This window comes from Borostomias antarcticus (assembly GCF_949987555.1).
Source record: "Borostomias antarcticus genome assembly, chromosome: 1".
NCBI classification, from domain to species: Eukaryota; Metazoa; Chordata; class Actinopteri; order Stomiiformes; family Stomiidae; genus Borostomias; species Borostomias antarcticus.
In genome coordinates this window covers 58,659,389-58,686,440 of record NC_140234.1, presented here as the reverse complement: position 1 = coordinate 58,686,440, position 27,052 = coordinate 58,659,389, and the positions used below count along the sequence as shown (strand labels likewise).

Below are 27,052 nucleotides of genomic sequence, written 5' to 3'. Positions count from 1 at the left end.
GTCACTGACTCCCTGGAGGAATTTAGCCTGGCTGCAATAACGTTATCGCGAACGGAATGAATACCATCTACTAGCAAACAAAACATGTTCAGTTATATTTAACCTGTTAAAACTAAGATGCCTGGATGAAAAAATAATTTCTCCAATGGATATATTTGACAAAAACAGGTTAATAAGCAAGCCGGTTTTCATTGCTAAATCAAAGCGGGGAGAGCCGGGAACGTGCGTGGACGCGCGTCGGACAGAAAAGCACAACTGCGCAAGTACAAAAGTCACCGGAAATAGCAAAATGACTACAAATCTAGCCAAGATGGCGCGGTTCAATAGGCCTTCACTTTAGATTTCGAATCCTGGGGGCTTGGCGCCGACAGTCGGCTGGCAGAACACAATGAATTCTGGGGGATTCCAGCCAAGGACTCTCTAATCCGGCCGTTGTGCCTGACTCCCTAATCACATGTGGTCCACCGACCGCTCGGAAACCAGATAAAGAGTGATGTCTCACATAGTGATTCTACTACTGTATCTACTAGTCTACCAGTTATAATAGTCAGTATGTAACTGCTATGTAAATAGCTTTAATTTTATTTTCTCCCAATCTGTTCAGAACAGCCCATAGTATCTATCTATCTATCTATCTATCTATCTATCTATCTATCTATCTATCTATCTATCTATCTATCTATCTATCTATCTATCTATCTATCTATCTATCTATCTATCTATCTATCTATCTATCTATCTATCTATCTATCTATCTATCTATCTATCTATCTATCTATCTATCTATCTATCTATCTATCTATCTATCTATCTATCTATCTATCTATAATGAGCCCATACCCACGGTAAGTTTGACCATCTATGTCATGGAGGTTCCAACTAAGTCCTGGGAAGTTGCCAGGTTTGCAGCACTTAGTCCTGGGAAGTTGCCAGGTTTGCAACACTAGCGCATCTTTCTTCTTTTTATTTTTGGCAATCCGGTATTCAATCTGTCATGATGTTTTTTGGAATACAGCGAGGTGTGTCAGATTTATTAGTGGAACACAAACCCTACTAGATCAGTAGATTGTCCTCCTGTCAGTGTGACCTCATTTTAAGTCTTAGATTTCCCCTTCACGACTTCCCGTCTTGGCGTGGTGAGTAGCGGGGATTAATTTATCCACATCTCCGCAGGAACACACATTGATGTGGACGTTGCTCGTGAAAGAGGATTTCTCACTTGAACGGGAAAATGTACGATCAGCACTTTCAGCTATTGAGCGCCGAATGGCCAGTGACACTGCTGAGCTTACGGGGGGGCGGTCGATCGAGAAGACGCAGTCATTCCAAAAACCCCATCCCGGCCAAGAGTTCCAGTACACCCCCCACGTTCAGCTCACGCTCTCGAAGAAGAGCTCAATGGAGGGTTTTTCTGCAGACTTGACTCTCCAGACCAGGTAGAGAAAGTCCATTCACAGTCACTGTAATACCAGTACATCATACTAATACAGGGACCTTCCTGTGGCATTTAGAAGTTTGCTGCTATACTCCAACACAAGATTATGCTTGTTTTGGTACTATACCGGGAGTGTAGCAAGTTCAAGTTCAAGTTAATTTGTCATTATGCAGAAGGGTGCCATGTACTGTACAATGAAATGCTTTAGCAGAAGGATGCATATTGTCTCTGACCTGATTCCAGGCGCCTCAGAGAGTCGGTCTCATCCCGGGTTAGTGTCGGCCTCCTGTAAAGCCTGGGGACCAACACAGCTGTACCCCGTGACCCACCTAAACCCTCCTGACGTACCCACAGTCTGTGTGAAGAGGATTCTGGGTAGGATTCTGCAGCTCCTTTCACTCGGCATTATTAGCTTGTGTCTGTTGAGTGACTGTGTTGCTTGTTCTGCACGCATCTCTTATAATGAGCCTATTGCTTTTGCACGGACATATTTTAATTACAGGAAGTGGGTGGTTTATATATGCAAATCCCCCCCCCCAAAAAAAGCCAAACGCAGGGTACAAGAGCAGAGTGTGAAATAAGAAATACAGTAAAAAATCCCCTCAAGATAGAATAGGCTCCTTTTGGTTTTATCATTGCGCAACATTCAGACCAGCCAGGCTTTCATCAGTCACACAAACGTGCACCTTTACGGTTGAAAAACTGCACTTTAATCAAAACCACAAGGGAGAATATTCCGGCGTGTAGTTTTTTTTTTTTTTCCCCTATCGCCTATCGCTCTTTTAATTGCATCATTAGCAGCGTGTGAGCATTGTGAGCAAACATCTTCAATCAGCCAAGCGGGGGAGGCTTTCACAGCTCCAGGCCTACATGCAGGGTTGCTGCATTGCTGCAGTGTTGTATTAGCATAACATACAAACCGTTTCTCTGTGGTGATGCTAACACAAATGTGTGGCTGTCATAAACATGAGAAAGAGCACGAACGGTCATCAACATTATAAGAAACTGACACCCCTGTCTCTTTGATGTTCTGTGCCATACCTCTGCCGAGAAGCAGGATCTGCGTTCACGTGGGGGTGTGTGTGTGTGTGTGTGTGTGCGTGCGTGCGTGTTATTGACTACCAAGATGGCAATGTCTTGGAGCAGCATGCAACAGCTCAGAGAACTTCCTCACACCTTCCAACTTCTCTGATGGTGGGACTAGACAGAAGCATTAGATCATTTCCAATCATATTATTCAGAATATTGAATCACATTGTGCTGAGCTCTTGCAGGCAAATTCAAATGTGCTTTCGCCCTGCCGGACATCTCGTAGATGGTGGCACCTCGCAAGGCTCATGCTGCCATAGTCATTCACCCGCCAGCGGTACATACGGCTCCTAAGTCCTCATGTATTACCTTGAATTTGGCCTCTGTATGTACAACTGCATGTTCAAAATGGGCCCGCCAGCAGTGTTTGAAATGAATGTGTGAGAAGTCTTCCATCTCAAGTGGCAATACATAATGATTAAGATGGACTTAGATGAGCTATAGATATTGCCACATAGTCCCAGTACTGGTTTCTCTGGGGCATTGTGGGAAGTAAAGGACCTCTCAGTCTGTATTATGCAGTCGAGTATCTTGATTAAAGAAAGATGGAGACGCTGGAGATGCCGGTCCTCTGCCTCCCAGTAGTAAAGCAGCTCTTCAGCCTCTATTTGATATGCTGCTATGCATGTGAGGACCTCACACTCCCAACACACCCGAGACACTTCCTGTAGATTTTGTAGTGAAGGAGCTGAATTATAAATGGCAGCTCTGGGCTCTTTTCCCCACAGGTAAGCATTTCCATCCACAGCCCTTATCTGGAGATTGACTGATGAGGTCAGACTGGCAGTATCACAGGCAATCTCCCGATACGAGTGAAAAGATAATAGCGTATTAACTCATGGCGATATGCTAATTGACAGCATTTTTCACTCACTTCAGGGTGCTCGTCTGATGCAACGGCTTGGACCACAGGGAGAACTAAACTGAATGTGATTGGTTGAAAACTCACCATTATCTTTTAGCCTATCAGTGATCAGAAGCTTTAGCTTCTGGTGTGAGAGATGCTCAAATGGAATGACATGCTATTTTGTTGTCATTCTACTAGTTCAATGAGCCTTTGCGGCGAGGAAACAGTCCTTGGTTATTAAATGGAACAGTTTGTGAATATTAAGCACAGCTACTGTTATCACGCATAATACCTAAGCCTCCAGTATTCAAACCAGTCTCATTGCTCCACCTAATGGTTGATGTTACTTACAACATATCAAAATCATGCAAAATCGAATAGCTTGTTTAATATTACTTATATTGAGCTCCATGCATAGACACAAGGTGTCCTAGCACTCATCCTACTGACTGGGTTACTCACGGACCCCATACTGTATCTCACAACTGCTTCATTTTATCATTCCAATTTTTCATTTTCTTTGTCAATCAATTTGTTCCTAATGCCTCCATATCATTGTTTTCTGTTTATATTAGTACTTTTTGAACACAGTCAAAGCACCCAAGACCGACCATGCAGTTTGAATAGACACGGGTCCTAATTTAAAGTATCACACACCATTAGCAGGGGGTAGGAGCAGAGACTTGTGTGTGGGATGAGCAGTTCCTTAGTTTCAGAGACCAGTGCAGTTTCTATAGATTTAAAGAAAAGCGTATATTCTCGTTATAATAATAATAATAATAATAATAAATGTTATTTGAGGACGCCTTTCAGGATACCCAAGGTCACCTTACAATGCATAAAAAAATACTATTAAAAGAATACAAACATTTAAACAGTCAATTGTGATTGGTTCAAAGAAAGACTGCATTTTTCCCCCTATCCCCGAATGGTAATGAGTGCAGCCAGACACAGTGAAACGTGGAAATGCAAGACTAGTTTGTAGCGGCTAAAGCCAGAGCTCTTCCACTTCAACAATCTTCCCTGGCATGTACTGCATAGTAGCTTGCCTCTGGTCATTGTGAGTGTGTGTGTGCGTATGTGTGTGTGTGTGTGTGTGTGTGTGTGTGTGTGTGTGTGTGTGTGTGTGCGTGTGTGCGCGCGTGTGCGTGCATGTATGCTTGCACTTGATCTTTTGTGCTCACATATCACCCAGATGAGTGTTATTGTGTCCTTATGAAAGGCTAATAACAGAACAGTAGGGAACATTGCATTGACAACACATCAAGTGTTCCGTTCAATAAATTATGAGATATACTGATTCCACACCTTCCCTTTCCCTTATGGTGAACAACACAATGTGAGACTCATAACACAGTCTTTAGGGTCTCATTAAAATCATGCTTCATTAAAGCTCTGCTTCAGGCTGGAGATGAGTGAGGGAATATTCAACTGAATACCACAAATACAGATGGAGAGATGGAGAGAGAGAGAGAGAGAATGGGAGTTTTTTTGCATTGTGTGTGTGTGTGTGTGTGTGTGTGTGTGTGTGTGTGTGTGTGTGTGTGTGTGTGCATGTGTGTGTGTGTGTGCATGTGTGTGTGTGCATGCATGTGTGTGTGTGTGTGTGTGTGTGTGTGTGTGTGTGTGTGTGCATGTGTGTGTTGACGCATGATTTCCATGTACGTAGCCAGTGCAATCCCCTACTGACACCTTCCACGAGGCTAATTAGTAGAATGAGCCACTTCCTGTTTTGTTGCACAGCAAACAGACAACATCTTCGCTGTGTTACCCTGGTGTGTACACTCTTACAGCAGGTCTTCACTGTGTTACCTTGGTGTGTACACTCTAACAGTAGCTCTTCACTGTGTTACCCTGGTGTGTACACTCTTACAGCAGGTCTTCACTGTGTTACCCTGGTGTGTACACTCTTACAGTAGGTCTTCACTGTGTTACCCTGGTGTGAACACTCTTACAGCAGGTCTTCACTGTGTTACCCTGGTGTGTACACTCTTACAGTAGGTCTTCACTGTGTTACCCTGGTGTGTACACTCTTACAGCAGGTCTTCACTGTGTTACCCTGGTGTGTACTCTCTTACAGCAGGTCTTCACTGTGTTACCCTGGAGTGAACACTCTTACATGTCAATAGGGGCCTCGTTGTTGGTTTGCTGGAGGTTAACATCACCAAAGAATGGAAGAACGTTCTGCTTACATTAGATATCACAACATATAAAAGTTATATAGGACAAACTACTGAATCGTAGCTGTGTATTTCTGCCATCCTTCTTAACATGTTATAAACATGCACTCTCTCTCAATGTCATTCACACACGTAGACATACACACACACACACACACACACACACACACACTGTCTGCGTGGTGTCTCACCTCTACTGTCCACGTGACTGGTTTGGTGGCTGATAACAGCCCCAGATCTCCTCCTTGGGCTGGAGGTCAAGGTTGACTTGCCGGTGTGTACAACGCTGGTAGGGTCAACACAGTCACAGTCATCGGGCAAAATTAACCTGCAACGATTTCAGTTGGCAATTTTCACCTTTACCCCGACAACTCAGAATCTCTGCCCAGCAGTTCCCACACTCTCTCACCCCCCCTGCTGCTGCTCAGACCTGCTCCCGGCCCCCAGCAGGGCTACTGTACCACACTGGACCTTTGTTTATTCTGTATGTTGCTATCAGATATATACTGTAGTTTGCAATAGTAATACTAATGCACTACTACTACTACTAATTATAATAATAATAATAATAATAATAATAATAACTAATTTTCACATCTAATCATCACAATAATGTGGTAACAGTCATTACTTACAGTGTGTACTGCACTGTACTGTTTGTATTTACTTTATTTATTTTTTTTACTTTTTTTTTTTAGTCTACTTTTAAGCACACTTTGGAGATGGAAGTACCATTTCACTGCACATTATACCTGTATGATGATGTGCATGTGACAAGTAAACCTGACTTTGACTTAGGACATATCAGGTTATAGACCATGCAGATTCATACTATACATACAGTACTATTATATCAGCTTATAGACCGTTATAGACCATACGGATTCATACTACTACATACTCTTATATTTTTACTGTCCTCTAATGCTTTTCCTATGTGGGGAGAAAGAAAGTGGGGAAGTGCATGGGAGAGATGTGGTCATAGCTTAGAGAGAGAGAGAGAGAGAGAGAGAGAGAGAGAGAGAGGGAGGGAGGGGAAGAGGGAGAGGGGGGGGCAGAAGAGAAGTGTCTCTCGGGCTGCGTGCTCTCCCTCCCTCTCTCTCTGTCTTTCCTCTTCTTCCTCATCCCCCGTGCTTCGGAGCTGGAGCTTTTACATTCCCGTGGGGACACCTCAGATGGAATGTCTCCCATTGTCAGAAACCCGGAGTGCACCCCCATGCTGTGCCACTGCAAAGTCGCGTGCACCAACAACACCTTGTCGTTGATGTTCGGATGCAAGGTAGGCGCCTGACCTCTCTTCTCTGAGTACTCTGCTATCTCTGAATACTCTGCTAGCTCTGAGTACTCTGCTATCTCTGAATACTCTGTTAGCTCTGAGTACTCTGCTAGCTCTGAGTACTCTGTTAGCTCTGAGTACTCCGTTAGCTGTGAGTACTCTGCTAGCTCTGAGTACTCTGTAAGTTCTGAGTACTCTGTTAGCTGTGAGTACTCTGCTAGCTCTGAATACTCTGCTAGCTTTGAGTACTATGTTAGCTGAGTACTCTGCTAGCTCTGAGTACTGTGCTAGCTCTGAGTACTCTGCTAGCTCTGAATACTCTGCTAGCTCTGAGTACTCTGCTATCTCTGAATACTCTGCTAGCTCTGAGTACTCTGTTAGCTGTGAGTACTCTGCTAGCTCTGAAAACTCTGCTAGATCTGAGTACTCTGTTAGCTGTGAGTACTCTGCTAGCTCTGAATACTCTGCTAGCTCTGAGTACTCTGTTAGCTGTGAGTACTCTGCTAGCTCTGAGTACTCTGTAAGTTCTGAGTACTCTGTTAGCTGTGAGTACTCTGCTAGCTCTGAGTACTCTGTTAGCTGTGAGTACTCTGCTAGCTCTGAGTACTCTGTTAGCTGTGAGTACTCTGCTAGCTCTGAGTACTCTGTTAGCTGTGAGTACTCTGCTAGCTCTGAAAACTCTGCTAGATCTGAGTACTCTGTTAGCTGTGAGTACTCTGCTAGCTCTGAGTACTCTGTTAGCTGTGAGTACTCTGCTAGCTCTGAAAACTCTGCTAGATCTGAGTACTCTGTTAGCTGTGAGTACTCTGCTAGCTCTGAGTACTCTGTTAGCTGTGAGTACTCTGCTAGCTCTGAGTACTCTGTTAGCTGTGAGTACTCTGCTAGCTCTGAAAACTCTGCTAGATCTGAGTACTCTGTTAGCTGTGAGTACTCTGCTAGCTCTGAATACTCTGCTAGCTCTGAGTACTCTGTTAGCTGTGAGTACTCTGCTAGCTCTGAGTACTCTGTAAGTTCTGAGTACTCTGTTAGCTGTGAGTACTCTGCTAGCTCTGAATACTCTGCTAGCTTTGAGTACTATGTTAGCTGAGTACTCTGCTAGCTCTGAGTACTGTGCTAGTTCTGAGTACTCTGTTAGCTGTGAGTACTCTGCTAGCTCTGAGTATTCTACTAGCTCTGACTACTCTTCTAGTTCTGAGTACTGTGCTAGCTCTGAGTACTCTGCTAGCTCTGAGTATTCTGCTAGCTCGGGGCGGCTGTAGCTCGGTTGGTAGAGCGGGTCGTTCAGTGATCGAAGAGTCAGTGGTTCGAATCCCAGCTCCAACTGTCCACTTGTCAAAGTGTCCTTAAGCAAGACACCTAACCCCAAATTGCTCCCAATGAGCAGGTTAGCACCTTGCATGGCAGCTACCGCCATTGGTGTGTGAATGGGTGAATGAGAGGCCATTGTAAAGCGCTTTGAGTGCCGCTGAGGTGGAAAAGCGCTACATAAGTGCAGTCCATTTACCATTTACTCTGTTAGCTCTGTGTACTCTGCGAGCTGTTGAAGTGCTGTTCCTACGGATGCTAGGTGGCTAGGTGGCGGTATGCAGTACCAGGCGGTTCTGTGGTACAGTATTTGATTTTCATGGCGGAATAGCACATTGTCCGAGCAGGAGTAGTTCTTCATGGGTATCTAAGCGGGGTGCCAGCTGTAGGCTACTATACACAAATCGTTACATTTGAATCCTTCTTGTGAATATGTGAATCACCTATACCTCTGTGCAATAAGAGCACTACGGGGATTATTCTGCTAATACGTTAACTCATATTAATGGGACCCCGCGGACTTAATGGAGCCAGATCTGGAGGCATACAAATGCAGAGCTAGCGTAGCGTTGGCGCATCCTCTTAATGTCACTCCTCGTTACTCGTGGTGGAAAGGTCACCATTGCTCCTCTCTCGGCTCTCCCGCGTTCAGCAGTGCCAGGGGATGGCTCTCCCCGCGCTCACGTGTCTCTCTGCGCTGCTCTCTCTAACGACGGTGCTCCGAGCACATCAGAGCTGAAGAGCCTGAGAGCTTTATGTCGTCGCCGTGACAGCTATGCATCCACGCATGGTAATGAGGTGATTCAGACCCTATAGAAAGAATCATAAATGCAGAAGAAAGAGAAACCCAGGATATCTCCCTCAGCCATGGCCCTCACTCTCGGTATTTTAAAATGTTATTACTTTTGGTCCCAGGTTCTGCTAGCTCTCTTTGGGGTTCTGTGCTGTTAAGTCTTCCTCCAACGGTCCCTAACCTTAACCCAGAGAGGATAACGTTCCTTCTTACTTTAAAGCAAACTACTATAGCTCTTCAGCCCTAATTAACCCCCTCTTCGAAGAGTTTCAAGAGGCACATTCAAACAGGTCTCAACGCCAGACCCGTGAAAGTTCTTGTGCTGCTACTACGTTACTGCATGCTGCAGATCTCTCTATGAGTCTGGGACACTTCATACTAAAAACGTGTTTTCGAATCCTGGCCAGCGATTGGTATCGCCGAAATCCTGGGGACACCAATCAGTAATGATTTTCGCGTTACTGAGGTGAGCAACTTCGAACCACTCTCTCATTGCTGCTATGACCTGTCACTCTTTCAGTTTTGACCCCTAGGCCCGCCCTCAGAAAACCAACTGGGGTGGCGAAAGTGGCACAGACTACTACAGTATATAGCAGGCGGCACACAGCGATTCAATATTTCATTTAATTTAATTTCAAACTTTTATTTATACTTGGGAAGCACTGAATTTCCCTCAATTACAGTGATGAAGAGTTTACACAGAGATATAAATATCCATCCATCCATCCATCCATCCATCCGTCCATCCGTCCATCCGTCCATCCGTCCATCTGTCCATCTGTCCATCTGTCCATCCATCCATCCATCCATCCATCCATCCATCCATACATCCATCCATCTGTCCATCCCTCCATCCCTCCATCCATTCATCCATCCATCCATCCACCCATCCATCCATCCATCCATCCATCCACCCATCCATCCATCCATCCATCCATCCATCCATCCATCCATCCATCCATCCATCCATCTTCATCCGCTTATCCGAGGTCGGGTCGCGGAAGCAGCAGTTCCAGCAGGGGGCCCCAGACATCCCTTTCCCTAGCAGCATCAACCAGCTCTGTCTGGGGAATCTTAAGCCGCTCACAGGCCAGTGCGGTGATGTAGTCCCGCCACCTAGTCCTGGGTCTACCCCGCGGCCTCCTCCCAGCCGGACACGCCTGGAACACCTCCCTAGGGAGGCGCCCAGGAGGCATCCTCACTAGATGCCCGAACCACCTCAACTGGCAACTTTCGACGCAAAGGAGCAGCAGCTCTACTCCGAGTCTCTCCTGGATGACTGAACTTCTCACCCGATCTCTCAGGGAGACCCCGCCGCCCTCTGGAGAAAACTCATTTCGGCCGCTTGTATCCGTGATCTCGTTCTTTCGGTCATGACCCATCCTCCATGAGCATAGGTGAGGGTGGGGACGAAGATAGACCGGTAGATCGAGAGCTTTGCCTTTTGGCTCAGCTCTCTTTTCGTCACAACAGTGCGGTAAAGCGACTGCAGAACCGCACCAGCTGCTCCGATTCTCCGGCCAAACTCCCTCTCCATGGTTCCCTCACTCGTGAACAAGACCCCCAGATACTTGAACTCCTTCACTTGGGGTAAGGTCTCATTTCCTACTCGGAGTGGACAGACCACCGGTTTCCTGCTGAGAACCATGGCCTCAGATTTAGAAGTGCTGATTCTCATCCCAGCCGCTTCACACTCAGTTGCGAACCTATCCAGAGAGTGCTGGAGGTCGCAGGCAGATGATGCCATTCGGAGATACAAATATCAATAAAACAAATGAAATACACAGTAATAATAATAATAATAATAATAATTTTACAGTTACAGTAATAATAATTTTTCAGTTACAGGTTGAAGTACATAGGTCTAGAGCCATGGATTTAAACTGTCACTGAAGGAAGTACCTCAAGCTTTAGAGTCTATTGTAAGGTATTCCAAGTATAAGGAGCATCATGGAAAAAAGCAATTCTTCCATTGTAGTCTGGAGAGAGACTAATTCAAAGCTAATACCTAACAGTAACGCGGTTCAGATGGATTCCAGTAATCCTATTAATGTGTCTGAGAGACTGATGACCAAATCATATATAACAATTCTGAACCTTACAGCATTATAAGAGCTCTATTCACTCCTATGGCTCAACACACTACTGTACAGTACCACCCCCTGGGCAATTTGTGTTTAGGCTATGGAGGAAATATCATTAATCATTCTGACCACTGTAATAACTCTATTGTAGCTGTAATAAATCAATGTCTATTTTAAAGGTATCCTATTATGCGGTATATTGTATATTTCAACAAGTTAAATGCATAGTATGCTATTTTGGACATTTAGCCCTATTTTGTGTAGCTTTTTCCGAGACGGGAAGCTGATGGTTTGATCTTACTTGGTCTCAGTATGCTGTCCTGTGAAATGTACAGTAGGCTATTTGGAAACCAAATGTTTAAATAACAGTTACATATGAACTATTTTGCCGACTGCATGACCACTGTAAACTTCCGCCCTGTGGAGGACTGTGTGTCGTCTACAACAGGGCTATAGCGTTAGGGTTAGGGCTATAGAGTTAGGGTTAGGCCTATAGAGTTAGGGGTAGGGCTACAGCGTTAGGGTTAGGGCTATAGAGTTAGGGTTAGGGCTATAGAGTTAGGGTTAGGGCTATAGAGTTAGGGTTAGGGCTATAGAGTTAGGGTTAGGGCTATAGCGTTAGGGTTAGGCCTATAGGGTTAGGGTTAGGGCTATAGCGTTAGGGTTAGGGCTATAGAGTTAGGGTTAGGCCTATAGAGTTAGGGGTAGGGCTATAGCGTTAGGGTTAGGGCTATAGAGTTAGGGTTAGGGCTATAGAGTTAGGGTTAGGGCTATAGAGTTAGGGTTAGGGCTATAGTGTTAGGGTTAGGGCTATAGAGTTAGGGTTAGGGCTATAGAGTTAGGGTTAGGGCTATAGAGTTAGGGTTAGGGCTATAGCGTTAGGGTTAGGCCTATAGGGTTAGGGTTAGGGCTATAGAGTTAGGGTTAGGGCTATAGAGTTAGGGTTAGGGCTATAGAGTTAGGGTTAGGGCTATAGAGTTAGGGTTAGGGCTATAGAGTTAGGGTTAGGGCTATAGAGTTAGGGTTAGGGCTATAGCGTTAGGGTTAGGGCTATAGAGTTAGGGTTAGGGCTATAGAGTTAGGGTTAGGGCTATAGAGTTAGGGTTAGGGCTATAGAGTTAGGGTTAGGGCTATAGAGTTAGGGTTAGGGCTATAGAGTTAGGGTTAGGCCTATAGCGTTAGGGTTAGGGCTATAGAGTTAGGGTTAGGCCTATAGAGTTAGGGTTAGGGCTATAGAGTTAGGGTTAGGGCTATAGAGTTAGGGTTAGGGCTATAGAGTTAGGGTTAGGCCTATAGAGTTAGGGTTAGGGCTATACAGTTAGGGTTAGGGCTATAGAGTTAGGGTTAGGGCTATAGAGTTAGGGTTAGGGCTATAAAGTTAGGGTTAGGGCTATAGAGTTAGGGTTAGGGCTATAGAGTATAGCAGAGTGATGATTAGTAGTGAAGTATACAGAAAAAGAGGGCAGTGCACACGACCGTGAGGAGATTCCACTCTGGCCAGTACAGAGCCCTGAATCTGCCCACGGCCACCATGCCCCCCTGCCTTCCACTCTGCTCTCCTCTCCCTCGGCCTGGCTGTGGTGTGTGCTCCGACGCTCTCTCTAACCCTAACCCCCCCTCCCCACACACACACACACACACACACACACACACACACACACACACACACACACACACACACACACACACACACACAGCCCCACGCCTGCAGGAACTCTGGGAGGAAAGGGACCTTCCTGGAGTGATAACCTTCAAACTTCATTCTGTCTTATTGTCAGTGATTTTATTTATCTTGTGAACATGCTGTGTTAGGCTTGCTTAAAGTGTTGCTTAAAGGACAAGTTCAGATTTTTTTTGTTTTGTTTTGTTTTTATTAGGATCTCTAATTTTAGCATTAGGAATTTAGCATTATAAGCCATGTTAAAAGGTTATTTACGATCATATACAACGGCCGATATCAAAGTTTTGTCAAACGGTGCACTCTCAAGATATAGCCGTCGCCAACACATTCAATGGATCCATAGGTGCATATAGAAAACCCCTCAAAAACATCATAAACTCTAATTTTCAACGACAGGAAAATCACAGAGTGGTGACTGATGTCCGTTGATGTTCTGACAAAAAAAATCGCCACGAAAACCTGATCGGAAGCAAGTATGCGCAGACAAAATAATTCTGGAGTAGCCATCTGGCGCTGAACGCTGCCGCGAGGATTGCTCAGCTTGTGTATCAGGGCAGGGTTCAATTTAGAGCAGTATTTCTATACCCAGATAGCAAGCAGATGTGTAATGATTCTGGGCCATATATGGGCCGGAACTAAGCCACAAGGGGCAGATCTGGCCTGTATATGGCCCAGATCCGCTTGCTATCTGGGTAGGCTCTGTGCACCAGCTCCACTACTTCCTGAAAGGAAGTGGGCAACTTTATTTCCTGTCCTATACTATTGGATTAAGTGATTTATCAGGTGTGCGCTGGGTGTACCGCACACCTGATCAATCACTTAATCCAATAGTATAGGACAGGAAATAAAGATGCCCACTTCCTTTCAGGAAGTAGTGGAGCTGGTGCACAGAGCCTATTGGCTGGCTTGACTTCACTGTCTATCTGGGACGCATGTGGATACGCGTGTCAAATACGAACGCTATCAGGCCGATGTTGTCCAAGGAAATGTGAACGGGAGCAGATACAGAGGATACAGAGACTCGCTCTTTTTTGGGTAGGATGATAGGGTTTCCAAAAAGGCAGTGGCTCTCAGAAATAAGACTTCGCCTCCTCTAGAGACTCCTCCCTCTAGTTCTGATGTGTCACATCCCACACAATTACCATCAGGGAGAATATCTACTGAGATCGCCGCCTTAGAAATTACGATCAAAGTAAATTGCTAGTCTAGCTCTTAAACCTCCCCTGCTTTTTAAAGATCTCTACAAATACCACTATGTTCCCTTTCTAGAAGGTAACAGCTGAGTTCCATGGTCATTACTAGATGTCAGGAGTGATTGCTTTTTAATTGGCCAGGCTTTATTGATCAAAGAAAAGGCCTCGTCTGTCTACCTGGAGGAAAGTGCTTCCATTGTGTCTCTATAATGAGGAGGAGTGTGTATAATGAAAGTGTGTGTGTATAAATAGAATATCCTCATTATGCACTAGACTCTTGTGCTCCCTCTTTTACCAAGCGAAAGGACATTACCTCTTCTCTTCCTGGCCCAGCTGTCTCTCTCTCTCTCTCTCCCCCGAGCACAAGTCAGTCATGGTTGAAGTAGCGGTCCGTGGGTTGAACCATGCTGCAGTAGGCTCACACCCTCAGTGCCATGACCAGAGTTACAGTATCAGTCCCATAGAGGTGAGGGGAGACGTTTCACAGTTCTCCTCTCTTGGCCCAAATGGATGAACATTTTATTTTGCTTCCCTCTGGAAAATGAGCGGTAGGATCAGGATCAGTACGTACATCTCCCCGCCTCTTTCTGTGAAGCACGTTGTGTTGCCTTTGTGTATGATTATGATTATATATGCGCTATATAAATAAAAGTTGATTTGATTTGATGAGCCTTGATAAGTATCAATTGCAGTAGCAATATCAGCCATGACCAGAGTTACAGTAGCAATATCAGCCATGACCAGAGTTACAGTGTTGGAAGTACAGACTTACCCAGGAGACAACATTAATATGGAACAGTCTGTAAACAAACATCTGCTTCTCACTTGGTCATGGCATTGACTACATGGTGGTTTATAAAATAAAAAATAAAATAAATAAAATAAATAAATAAATAAATAAATAAAATAAAATAAAAAAACAAATATATATATATATATATATATATATATGTTTCATATAGATACTAGTAGCCTATATGTGATATTGATACTAGTGTATTTGATATCGATAGTATATTTGACTAGTATATATGTTTTATATTGATACTAGTAAATTGGATATTATTGACGTGCGTTATTGTTTGTATGATCTATTGTGTGGCTTGTATCATCTTGTATCATCAGATCAACCATCGTCCAGCTGGAAACACCCTCAGGATGTATCTGGCAGAGGCTCTCGTACTTTATACCAGGTCACTGAGCTTCTCGCTGCTCAGCTATCGTCCCAGCCTGGTCTTAGATGTGACCATCGATCAGATCAGATCAGATCATAACGGCTTCCCATCACTACCTCTCCATGCTGGGAGATCTTACCAGAGGATATTTAAATCAGCGTGACCTACATTTTGTAGTGCATGCATAAATGCCATGTTTCTACAGGGTATTTACAGTAGAAAGTATTTAATCGGCCACTGGATCCAGTTTGTATGAGCGTCCCTCTGTGTTCCGTCGTGTGTTTCTCAGTCTAACCCTCTGTGGTACAAGGGGAATTCATCTTTGCGTCCTATTGTCCATCGTTGGTGTGCCGTTGTAAGATGGGCGCCGACAGGAGTAGTGACCTGTCCAACCCTACGGCTGCATGGTGGATGTCAGGCTTCTGCTCAGCTGAACTGTTCGTGTTGGCAGAGGGACTGGGCAGTGCTTCTCACATGTGCCCCTCTCCTGTGTGTGTGTGTGTGTGTGCGTGTGTGTGTGTGTGTGTGTGTGTATGTGTATGCGTGCGTGTATTCCAGTGTCTGCCCATATTACGAAGTCTCCTCCCTCACATTCCCTGTCTTGTTCCTACTGTACCTCAGAAACGTGGACTGGGGCCCAATAAGGGCTTGTACCCATTGGCACTGTAGCTTGAACATTTGAAAGGAAATGAATAGTGAGTGATGTGATGTGAGTGTGCACGAGTGCTATTTGTGACTCGTGAGGACACACTGTATTGCGTTTTTACTGTATTTTAAAAAGTAAAGTACAAACTCGTTCAGGAGGATGGCAAGACAAAAGAGAAACTGGACCCCAGATCTACTCCAAATGCATGATGGGTAAACTGACTGCGGGCCTAACTCCCTAGGGGTTGAGTCTGATCCTTGTCAAACACCGTCACTGTGTGGGAATGAGTGACAGATGCACAGTGGTTGAACTACTCAACAGAAAACTGCTGCACCTGGTTTAAAGACCTTTAACGTAGTTGTCCATTGTTAGACCCCTGCTCATTATCTTGAGATCTGAGAGTGGAGGGTCCTAGGTGAGTCCTACTATATTTCAGTGTTGACTTGAGTGTTACCAATCCATCACGATATGGTTAAAAAAACCTATCAAGGGGACTATTTTACCTTACTTTGTATCTTATGGTATCAAACTGTTATTGAACCAGGAAGTCCTAGTGATCTCTATATTTCTCGATCATAGATCTGGATATAAATCTAGAATATTCCTGTAAGCAGGGATAAGGGGACCACGCAGTCCAGCAAGGCGGACTCCATGGCAACTCGACTCAATGTTAAAAGCACAGCTGTAAACAGTGATAGCAAGTTTTATGTGAATTGAGCAATGATGGGTTTAACTGAGATATGAACTCATTTTGATTGGCTGTGATGGGCGAACACTTTTAAAAATGAAAAATCCATCTGATAACTTTTGTGAAACTTGCTCGATCATCCGTGCCAATTTTGGTGAAGATTGGAAAATAATTGTGGCCTGTGATTTTTTATGTGAACTCGAATCCAACGGTAGGCCTACTGTCACATAAACGCATCTCCACCTTTGACCCGTTGGTGGTGCTAGAGTGTTTGCGGTGTCAACATGAGACTTGGTGACAAGGGTCATGGGACTGTCCAAAACGAGTGTGCCAAATTTCACATCTTTGTGTTTTTTTATGACGCAGCGACTGACTGCTCTATCGCTCCTCAGAACGACTCAATGACTGACCGCTCTATCACTCCTCAGAACGACTCAATGACTGACCGCTCTATCACTCCTCAGAATGACCTAGCGACTGACCCCGAACGAAAGAGAGGAAACCTTTCAGAGGGAAGGAAAGAGAGAGGAGAGACGATGAAGCGGCCGGTGGATTAGCAGGCAGCGTGGCTCACAGCTCTCAGCGTCTGATTGGACGGTGTAATTACGCGGGGTGATCCGATGGAACAGGTCGGTGTGGGAACGTGTGCCGGGAGGGATGTTGAAATACAACCGCGGGCCTAAAACAAAGCAGCAGGATTACCAGGACTGCCTGCGGACTGCTGATTCGGTCCGCATTCCCTATGCGGTCGTATTAGTGTCACTGGCTTCTGCATCACGCCTTATCAGGGCCTAGTCCGGGACAGCTCCGGGGGTCGACTCTGGGCCGGATCTCGGGGGTTCAGCTGAAGAGAGCGTCACAATGGAAATCTTGACTCTGTGTTAATCGGTTGGTATCTATGCGTTTGAAAAAGAGGGGGGACATCTTTGACATCCGGCATCTTCAACTCATACAAACATACTCCTGGAGCTTGCTCGATCGCCTTGTTGAGAGGGGTCAGGGAAGAATTTTTACAGCTCACTTATCTGGCCCCCGGGTGATACCTGTTTTTTTGCTTCCCTCTGGTAGAGAGTGGGTCGTCCCACCTCCCTTGTTCTCTGTAAAGCGCATTGTGTTGCCTCTGGGTGTGAAATGCGCTATACAAATAAAGCTTTGATTGATTGATTGATTGATTGTTACAGTCGGTTCAACACTTGTGCCGCTTGTCCGTGTACTCTGGCACTGTCAGTTGTGAGTCGTTAAGATTGATGCTCTTAGTCATCTGGCTCCTGAATGACTCTATTTAACACGTAGTACCACTCTACACAGAGGAGAAGAAGAGAATGTGTACATAACACAACCCCCCCACTAGTAGTGCAATTTGGACTACAAAAGAGTCGGTAGTCCGTTTAGTGCAAAAATTGCAGGGGGCGGGGGAGAGGGTCAGAGGGTCAGAGGGAACCTTGTTGATAAGGCTAATGGCCGTGGGCCCGCTTTAGCGCCCTGGAGGGAGGGCGGGGCCTGGAGGGAGGGCGGGTCCTGGAGGGGGGGCGGGGCCTGGAGGGAGGGCAGGGCGCAACCGATCACCCTCTGTCGAGCGCATCACCCAGAGATCACTCGAATAGACATCAGTTCAGTGGGGGCGGCTGTTTGGTGAACCCCAAATTGCTCCCAGTGAGCAGGCTAGCACCTCGCATGGCAGCTACCGCCATCGCTGTGTGGATGGGTGAATGAGAGGCCATTGTAAAGCGCTTTGGATAAAAGCGCCAGATAAGTGCAGTCCATTTACCATCAGTTCAGTTGAATTCAAAAAGCTTTGTTGGCAGGAAATACCTTGCATGAATATTGCCAAAACACAGAACCAACCATCCAATAAAACAATCAAAAGCGATCAAAAAAACAACAGATGTCAACAACACCACACCTAGTATAATTACACACTACCCGGACAAGAGATGCTTCTCTAGAGAGACCCTTGAACGCAGGGCGAACAGCGTTGACATCTGGACGGTTCGGTAGTGGGGCAGATGATTGGAAACTCAATTTTAATTCGTGACCATCCCTTCGAGTATCGACGAGTAATCATGAGGGGTTCTGTCTTTCTGTAGCTGGCAGTGTCGCTCGCGTTTGTTTCCTCAATACCCAGTTGTTTTCTCGCATATCAAAACACTGCCACATTGCAACTTGAACTGGTGGAGGAGGTGGTGGGTGTGAGACACTTGGAATTGTGTATTCGAGTTTAGTTGTATCCGGCATATCGCCCCTTATAAACAGACTAGGATTAAAGATAGAACTGCACCATGGTTTTCGAGTGATCTGTCTACCTTGTTTAATGATAGGAATTGTGCCTGCTCCCGTGCCAGAGCGCACAAGGGATACCCAATACTGGCTTTCTTTCAGACAACTCAGAAGTAAATGCACAACATGAGGAAAGCTAAATCTGACTGGATTTAGTCTCTAACTCATATTCAAACCCTGCAAAGTTCTGGGGTGCTGTGAACTGTACATGTGACAAATAAAGGAATCTTGATCTTGATCTTGATCCTAAGCACTTATTGTATTGTATTTTATTGTATTGTATTGTATTGTATTGCACTGTACTTTAGATTGCTATTCTTGCACTTTGCCTTCAGCACTAGATTATGCTCTTAGTCACTTGTTTTAGAAAGAAGATGCACTTGTGAGTTCTGGCAAGTAGTAGTACATTGGCTCTTCCTACGTTAAATGCAATTATTGTTAGGCGCTTTGGATAAAAGCGTCTGCTAAATGACTGTAATGTAATGTAAATGTAATGATCTTGATCTTAACTGTCTGGTATCCATCGGCAGACTGTTGTGTTTCTGTGCTACACATGCGTGTTGCGTGTTAGGATCTAGTTCCCTGGCGACTGCTGTGTTTCTGAGCAGCAGTTTATTCGGGTGTCCCACACAGATGAAGACCTCCTTCCTCTTCCTCTGCTACAGTACTGTACTTCCCCCCTTACTGTGCTCTTGGTCGCCCCCGAATGGTCACACGTGGAATTGCTCTCTCTCTCGTCAACAGAACAGGCCACCAGCGGTGCAGCCCCCCCCCCACAGCGGCCAGCCCCCACCATGCATGAACCCCGCCCTGATGAACGCTCCCTGGGTGAGAGAGGAGGCGCCGGGCCGTTCGTCACGCCGTCATTAACTCACGCTTTGAGCAGGGCGCCGCCCATCCACGCCACTCTGTCTGTGTACCTGCCAAGCATGCCACTCTGTCTGTGTACCTGCCAAGCATGCCACTCTGTCTGTGTACCTGCCAAGCATGCCACTCTGTCTGTGTACCTGACAACTACACCACTCTGTCTGTGTACCTGACAACTACACCACTCAGTCTATGTACCTGCTAAACACAGCACTCAGTCTATGTACCTGCTAAAAACAGCACTCAGTCTATGTACCTGCTAAACACAGCACTCAGTCTATGTACCTGCTAAACACAGCACTCAGTCTATGTACCTGCTAATCCCAACACTTAGTTATGTACCTGCTAATCACGCTTCCCTGTCTGTCTCCCTGACAAGCATACCAGTCGGTCTATGTACCTGCTAAACACACCACTCAGTCTATGTACCTGCTAACCTAAGTCTGTACCTGCTAATCCCACCACTCAGTCTATGTACCTGCTAACCTCAGTCTGTACCTGCTAACCTCAGTCTATGTACCTGCTAACCTCAGTCTATGTACCTGCTAACCTCAGTCTACCTGCTAATCCCACCACTCAGTCTATGTACCTGCTAACCTCAGTCTACCTGCTAATCCCACCACTCACTCAGTCTACCTGCTAACCTCAGTCTACCTGCTAATCCCACCACTCACTCAGTCTACCTGCTGCTGTCTCTCAGCGTCTCAAAACATCCTACCTGAATCAGCTGCTTCTCTGTGAAAGGACATGCAGCCCTGCTTCTATTACCCATCCGCTTACGCGCCGTTTGACATCACTACGCTTGGGGGTGTGGTTGTTGGAGGATGTGGGCCGTCATATGTCTGAACCCTCATTTGCAGTCCCCATTGTCACAGTTCGGAGCCATTTCACTCTGCTTTAGTTGTGAACTTCACTGCGATTTGTCGATCATTTGCTGGCAACCATCACCATTATAACCACAGTAACATGGTCTTTAGTATTTATGTCATATAATGTATTTCCTGTTCACTCCTGATGATGTCAGAAAACAATGAATGAAGGATTGACATCAGACGTCAGATGATGTGAAATGTCTAGTAAATCACAAATGACTAATCATGTTTTAATCTATTAGAATATTTTCGACGGTAACAGCATATACTTAGAGTAGAGCATAAGTGGCCATTGTCAGACGTGTTTGTGTGTATTCTGATTGGCTTTTTACTATTTTCTTTGCCCTTTGTTGCTTCTCCTGTTTGTTCCACATCCTCCTCCTCCTCCCCTATCCTTCCTCCTCCTCCTCCTCCTCCTCCTCCTCTGCTGCCCCTGTCTCCTCCTCCTCTTAAAGCAGTACCGCTATCAGGATGATGACTCCCCACCCCAGGACCACGGCTTCCCATGCCTGACCAACGACGTGCACGCCCCCGAGCTGGTGCACGTGTCGGAGAAGAACCTGTCGGAGATCGAGAACGTGCACGGCTACGTGTCCCACTCCCACATCTCCCCTCTCAAGGTCAGCGTGAGCCCCGGTCAGAACCCACACCGGATCAGCACCATGTGTGACTGGAACATGGTGTCTTCTCCTCCCCTCCTCATCCCCCCCTCTCTCTATCTCTCTCTCTCTCTCTCTCTATCCCCCTCTCTCTCTCTCTCTCTCTCTCTCTCTTTTTCTCTCTCTCTCTATCCCCCTCTCTCTCTCTCTCTCTCTCTCTCTCTCTCTATCCCCCTCTCTCTCTCTCTCTCTCTTTTTCTCTCTCTCTCTATCCCCCTCTCTCTCTATCCCCCTCTCTCCTGCTCTCTCTCTCTCTCTCTCTTTCTCTCTCTCTCTATCCCCCTCTCTCCTGCTCTCTCTCTCTCTCTATCCCCCTCTCTCTCTCTCTCTCTCTATCCCCGTCTCTCTCTCTATCCCCCTCTCTCCTGCTCTCTCTCTCGCTCTCTCTCTCTCTCTCTCTCTCTCTCTCGATCTCTATCCCCCTCTCTCCTGCTCTCTCTCTCCTCCTCCCCTCTCTCTCTCCTCCTTGCCTCTCTCTCTCCTCTTCCCTTCTCTCCCTCTCTCTCTCCCTCTCTTTCTCCCTTTCTCTCTCTCCTCCTCCCCTCTCTCTCTTTCCCTCTCTCTCTCGCTCTCTATCCCCCTCTCTCCTGCTCTCTCTCTCCTCCTCCCTTCTCTCCCTCTCTCTCCCCCTCTCTCTCCCTTTCTCTCTCTCCTCCTCCTCCCCTCTCTCTCTCTTTCCCTCTCTCTCTCTTTCTCTCTCTCTCTCTGTTTTTCTCATGTCCTCGCTCATTGTCTTGATTCATTGTGTTTCTCGTCCTGAGTCTCCTATAAGCCTCTAATGTGACGACATTATGCGCCCTCAATCCCGGCGCTGTCTGGACTGTGCTTCTAGAACAGTCTGTACCCATAGTGCATCTACATTATGTCTGTAACATCTACTGTACAGGCTTTATGTGCACCCAATCTACACCCAAATCCCAATAGTGGCCGTATTCACAAAAGGTATCAGATACTGTACTTTGGAAAATTAGTTAATGAGAGTAAACTGTTGAGGTTTCAGTTTAGTTTGGCTTCATCTCACTGTTTTTTTTTTTTTAGGTTTTTTGATTGCAATAATGTAGATGAACAGGAGGTGGCGATAAGAGATCATTTTAGCACGCGCATTTTGTTTTACCACCATGATTTATTACACGATAAGCAGGTGTCTTGAGTTCCGTGCAATATAAATATACTGAGTCCTATTTGCCTCTGAGGTTCGTGGGACCTCAGCTCACGAATCACAGTCTTAATGATCTCCTCTGTTCTCTGTCAGAGTCGGCTACCTAGACCCCGACATCTCCTGGTGCCTGGGTGTGTCCTAGTCCGTTTGTTGATAATATCACAGGGTTAGGGTTAGCAGTCAGATAATGGGGTCAGTTTCAGGTTTTCATCTCAACTGACCAATCATAATGCTGAACACCTACAGTACGTAATAGGAGGGAGGTTAGACCGTCCAATGAGGTTAGACCTACAGACGTCGCTGTGCAGCCCGCTAGGGGAATGTTTGTGAGAGGCTGGTGAACCAGATCAACTGTGTGACACGTTGGTTGAGAGATGGCTAAAGGATGGCTATCATCCCAGCAAACACGCAACGTCAGGGAGACGTTCAGATCATGTCTTAATAACGTCCGTCGGTCCTGAACCCCGTTTGTACGTCTGCTGGACCCCTCAATATTCAAACGTCTGGCTTGGACCCCTCTAAGACGTCTGTGGACGTGCAAAACGGGTTCAATATCTGAACGTAAAAAAAAAACATTCATTCTGGCTCCTAATTGGATGTCTTTGGACGTCCGTAAAAGACAAAAAAGACATCTAAAAGACGTCTTTTAGACGTGTCTTTGCTCAGTGGGATGTGAACAACAGAGGATGTACAGTAACGGCAACTAAAGAGTAACATAGCAACGCGCCGTGGGTACCAGCCTGGTAAGGTTGGTAACGTCTACCCCCCCTGTCTTCCACCCCTGCGGTTTTGAGCCGTATACAGCGCGACACTTGGTCTGACATGTTTTACACCTGGATATTTCCTGTGAGGACGGTTGTGACAGCTTGCGGTGCCGGTGAGAATGAAGCAATAGCAGATGTGTTTATCCGGCCTGCTGGCAGCTGACAACATGGCCGCCGCCTCACAACAGCTGCGATGTGCAAACCAGGACTGGCCAGACTGTTTCTGTTTAGCTGACGGCGTTGATTAAATAAGACTACAGTGCAGTTGAAACTTTTTTCTTTGTATTTTGAGAGCAAACTACTGTAGCATAAAGTCTTCAGTTCAACGTTTCAAAAGGAATACAAGTGGAACCGTGTATTTGATTTGAGTTTGATGTTTTGGCGTTGCTAGTTGGACGCCCTGAGTGAATATGGCCCAAAGGGGGCTTCTGAGAGGCTCCGCCCATCCCAGTCATGCCATGCAGGAAGTCAGACCTGTTCACTTCCTGTCATCCTCATTCAACCCTCCTGCATCCCCCGTTTTCTCATTCCACACACACACACACACACACGCACGCATACACACATACACGCACACCACACACACACAAGTGCACACACACACACACACAGTATGAATGGGTAAACATTACCCCGTGCTTCTGTGTATCTTTCTGTATTAACCTAATCTCTTCCCTCTCAAGTATACTGGACAGTGACTCTGTTCCATTTCTCGCCTGCAGCCTGCGCTGGTCACTCGTTTTGATCTTGCGTACCCAGGCGTGACCGCCGCAAACTACCTGGCAAGTTTGGCTTTTCATTTTCTCTCCTGTTTTCGAGTTCCTCTGCTCGCTACGGCCGGGCGAACCCTGGGGCAGCGAGATGGCTCTTAGAGAGTCTCTTTGTTGATATGCACCGTCTGTCGTGAGACAACGCACCGTCGAGTCATCATGCTTTCAAAGCCATGTCGTGATGTCCGTGTCCTCATCATCGTCATTATCATCGTCATCGTCATCATCGTCATCATCGTCATCATCATCATCATCATCATCATCAACATCATCCTCATCCTCATCATCATTGTCATCGTCATCATCATCATCATCATCATCATCATCATCATCATCAACATCAACATCATCATCATCATCAACATCATCATCGTCATCATCATCATCATCATCGTCATCATCATCATCTTCTGAACCATCGTTTGCTTGTTATCTCACTTCCACATTCATCATCACATTCACCCTAACATGATAAGATCACTTCTACTTTCATCATACCTCATACCATAACACCACAGTACTTCATTATACCCTAACCCCAAGGTACGTCTATATTCATATTTAACACCACAGTATTTCTATATTCATCATACTATAATACCACAGTACCTCCATATTCATCATACTCTAACACCACAGTACTTCTATATTAATACTCTAACACCACATTACTTCTATATTCATACTCTAACACCACATTACTTCTATATTCATACTCTAACACCACAGTACTTCTATATTAGTATTCTAACACCACAGTACTTCTATATTAATATTCTAACACCACAGTACTTCTATATGCATAATCTAACACCACAGTACTTCTATATTCATACTCTAACACCACAGTACTTCTATATTCATACTCTAACACCACAGCACTTCTATATTCATACTCTAACACCACAGTACTTCTATATTCATACTCTAACACCACAGTACTTCTATATTCATACTCTAACACCACAGTACTTCTATATTCATACTCTAACACCACAGTACTTCTATATTCATACTCTAACACCACAGTACTTCTATATTCATACTCTAACACCACAGTACTTCTATATTCATACTCTGACACCACAGTACTTCTATATTCATACTCTGACACCACAGTACTTCTATATTCATACTCTAACACCACAGTACTTCTATATTAGTATTCTAACACCACAGTACGTCTATATTCATACTCTAACACCACAGTACTTCTATATTCATACTCTAACACCACAGTACTTCTATATTCATACTCTAACACCACAGTACTTCTATATTCATACTCTAACACCACAGCACTTCTATATTCATACTCTAACACCACAGTACTTCTATATTCATACTCTAACACCACAGTACTTCTGTATTCATACTCTAACACCACTATACTTCTGTATTCATACTCTAACACCACAGTACTTCTATATTTATACCCTAACACCACAGTACTTCTATATTCATACTCTGACACCACAGTACTTATATATTAATACTCTAACACCACAGTACCTCTATATTCATACTCTAAACCCACAGTACTTCTATATTCATACTCTAACACCACAGTACTTCTGTATTCATACTCTAACACCACAGAGGAGGACCGGATACATTATTGCATCAGATGCACACAGATCTGAGACTGGAGAGAGGAGGGGAGTGAGGGAGAGTTGAGGAGTGAGAGAGAGAGAGAGATGAGGAGAGCAAGCTCCATAGTGATGTTGCTTGTTTAATTTGTCGGAGGTGCTAGCTCCACTCCGCTGTGTGTGCTCAATGTCGTTGTGTTCTCTAATCTCGCTCCATATTAGTGTAGTTGTTATAAAGCTCTAATAGGACCTGGCGAAGGGGGACGGTCTTTAATTGGCCACACGGTGACACACACATTGCACACAGTGCTCCATATCAATGAAGTTGTGCTCTAATATCACTCCATATCAATGTAGTTGTGCTCTAATATCACTCCATGTCAATGTAGTTGTGTACGATGTAGTTGTGTACTCTAATATCAGTGTAGCTGTGTGTAGTTGTGTGTGCTCTTGTGACTGTGTTTCTGTTTGCGTGGTTAATGGTTTCCTTGTTCAAAAGCGCCACCTCCTGCATACACTAATAATGGCTCTCAATGACGCCACAAACCGTGTCAATCCTCCACCAGGTCTAATCTATCTGAACCCTCAATCCTCCATCAGGTCTAATCTATCTGAACCCTCAATCCTCCATCAGTTTTAATCCATCTGAACCCTCAATCCTCCATCAATTTTAATCCATCTGAACCCTCAATCCTCCATCAGTTTTAATCCATCTGAACCCTCAATCCTCCATCAGGTCTAATCTATCTGAACCCTCAATCCTCCATCAGTTTTAATCCATCTGAACCCTCAATCTTCCATCAGTTTTAATCCATCTGAACCCTCAATCCTCCATCAATTTTAATCTATCTGAACCCTCAATCCTCCATCAGGTCTAATCTATCTGAACCCTCAATCCTCCATCAGTTTTAATCCATCTGAACCCTCAATCCTCCATCAATTTTAATCTATCAGAACCCTCAATCCCCCCCAGGTCTAATCTATCAGAACCCTCAATCCCCCCCAGGTCTAATCTATCTGAACCCTCAATCCTCCATCAGTTTTAATCTATAGGAACCCTCAATCCTCCATCAGTTTTAATCTATAGGAACCCTCAATCCTCCACCAGGTCTAATCCATCTGAACCCTCAATCCTCCATCAGTTTTAATCTATAGGAACCCTCAATCCTCCATCAGTTTTAATCCATCTGAACCCTCAATCCTCCATCAATTTTTATCCATCTGAACCCTCAATCCTCCATCAGTTTTAATCTATCTGAACCCTCAATCCTCCACCAGGTCTCCTATGCCAGTCTTCTCCCACCACTCCCCTTATCACAGCGGTTTCCTCCGTACCGTTTTCGCTCCACGCCCTCCGATGAAATAAACGTTGTCTTTGTTTGGGGCGTGATTCCCAGGCGAGGCGTGTCCCTGGCGGTGTCCTGGCCCAGGGAAGGGAGTGTCAGTCCTTTATGCTCAGAGAGGAGGGAGAGAAAAGACGTTCTCCACTATCGATTAGACCCTTCGGCCTCATTTGTTTCCCTTAGCGTTAGGAGATTGAATGAAAAATGGGGTTTAATACAGGGCTGGGATTGTAAAGGCAGGGTAGACTTGGGGTGCAGCCATAGAGAGGACGATGGTTGCACACACACACACACAAACAAACGCGCACACACACACACACATACCGACTGATTAAGAAAAGAGCGTATCGATTCTCTCTG

General features: G+C 45.4%; 1 protein-coding gene across 3 annotated transcripts in view; it reads left to right on the top strand.

The window, feature by feature from the left end:
- Window positions 1-27,052, top strand: part of dlg2 (discs, large homolog 2) — a gene marked incomplete at both ends in the record, with an annotated part of 124,684 nt that overhangs the window by 16,268 nt on the left and 81,364 nt on the right. For 2 of the 3 annotated variants that reach the window (XM_084438417.1, XM_084438415.1), the window contains one exon: window positions 20,864-21,028. In XM_084438417.1, the coding sequence (XP_084294543.1) occupies window positions 20,864-21,028 (165 nt within the window). Of the gene's footprint in view, window positions 1-6,731; window positions 6,831-20,863; window positions 21,029-27,052 lie in introns of those variants that run through there. The other variant, XM_084438416.1, reaches the window with a different exon arrangement.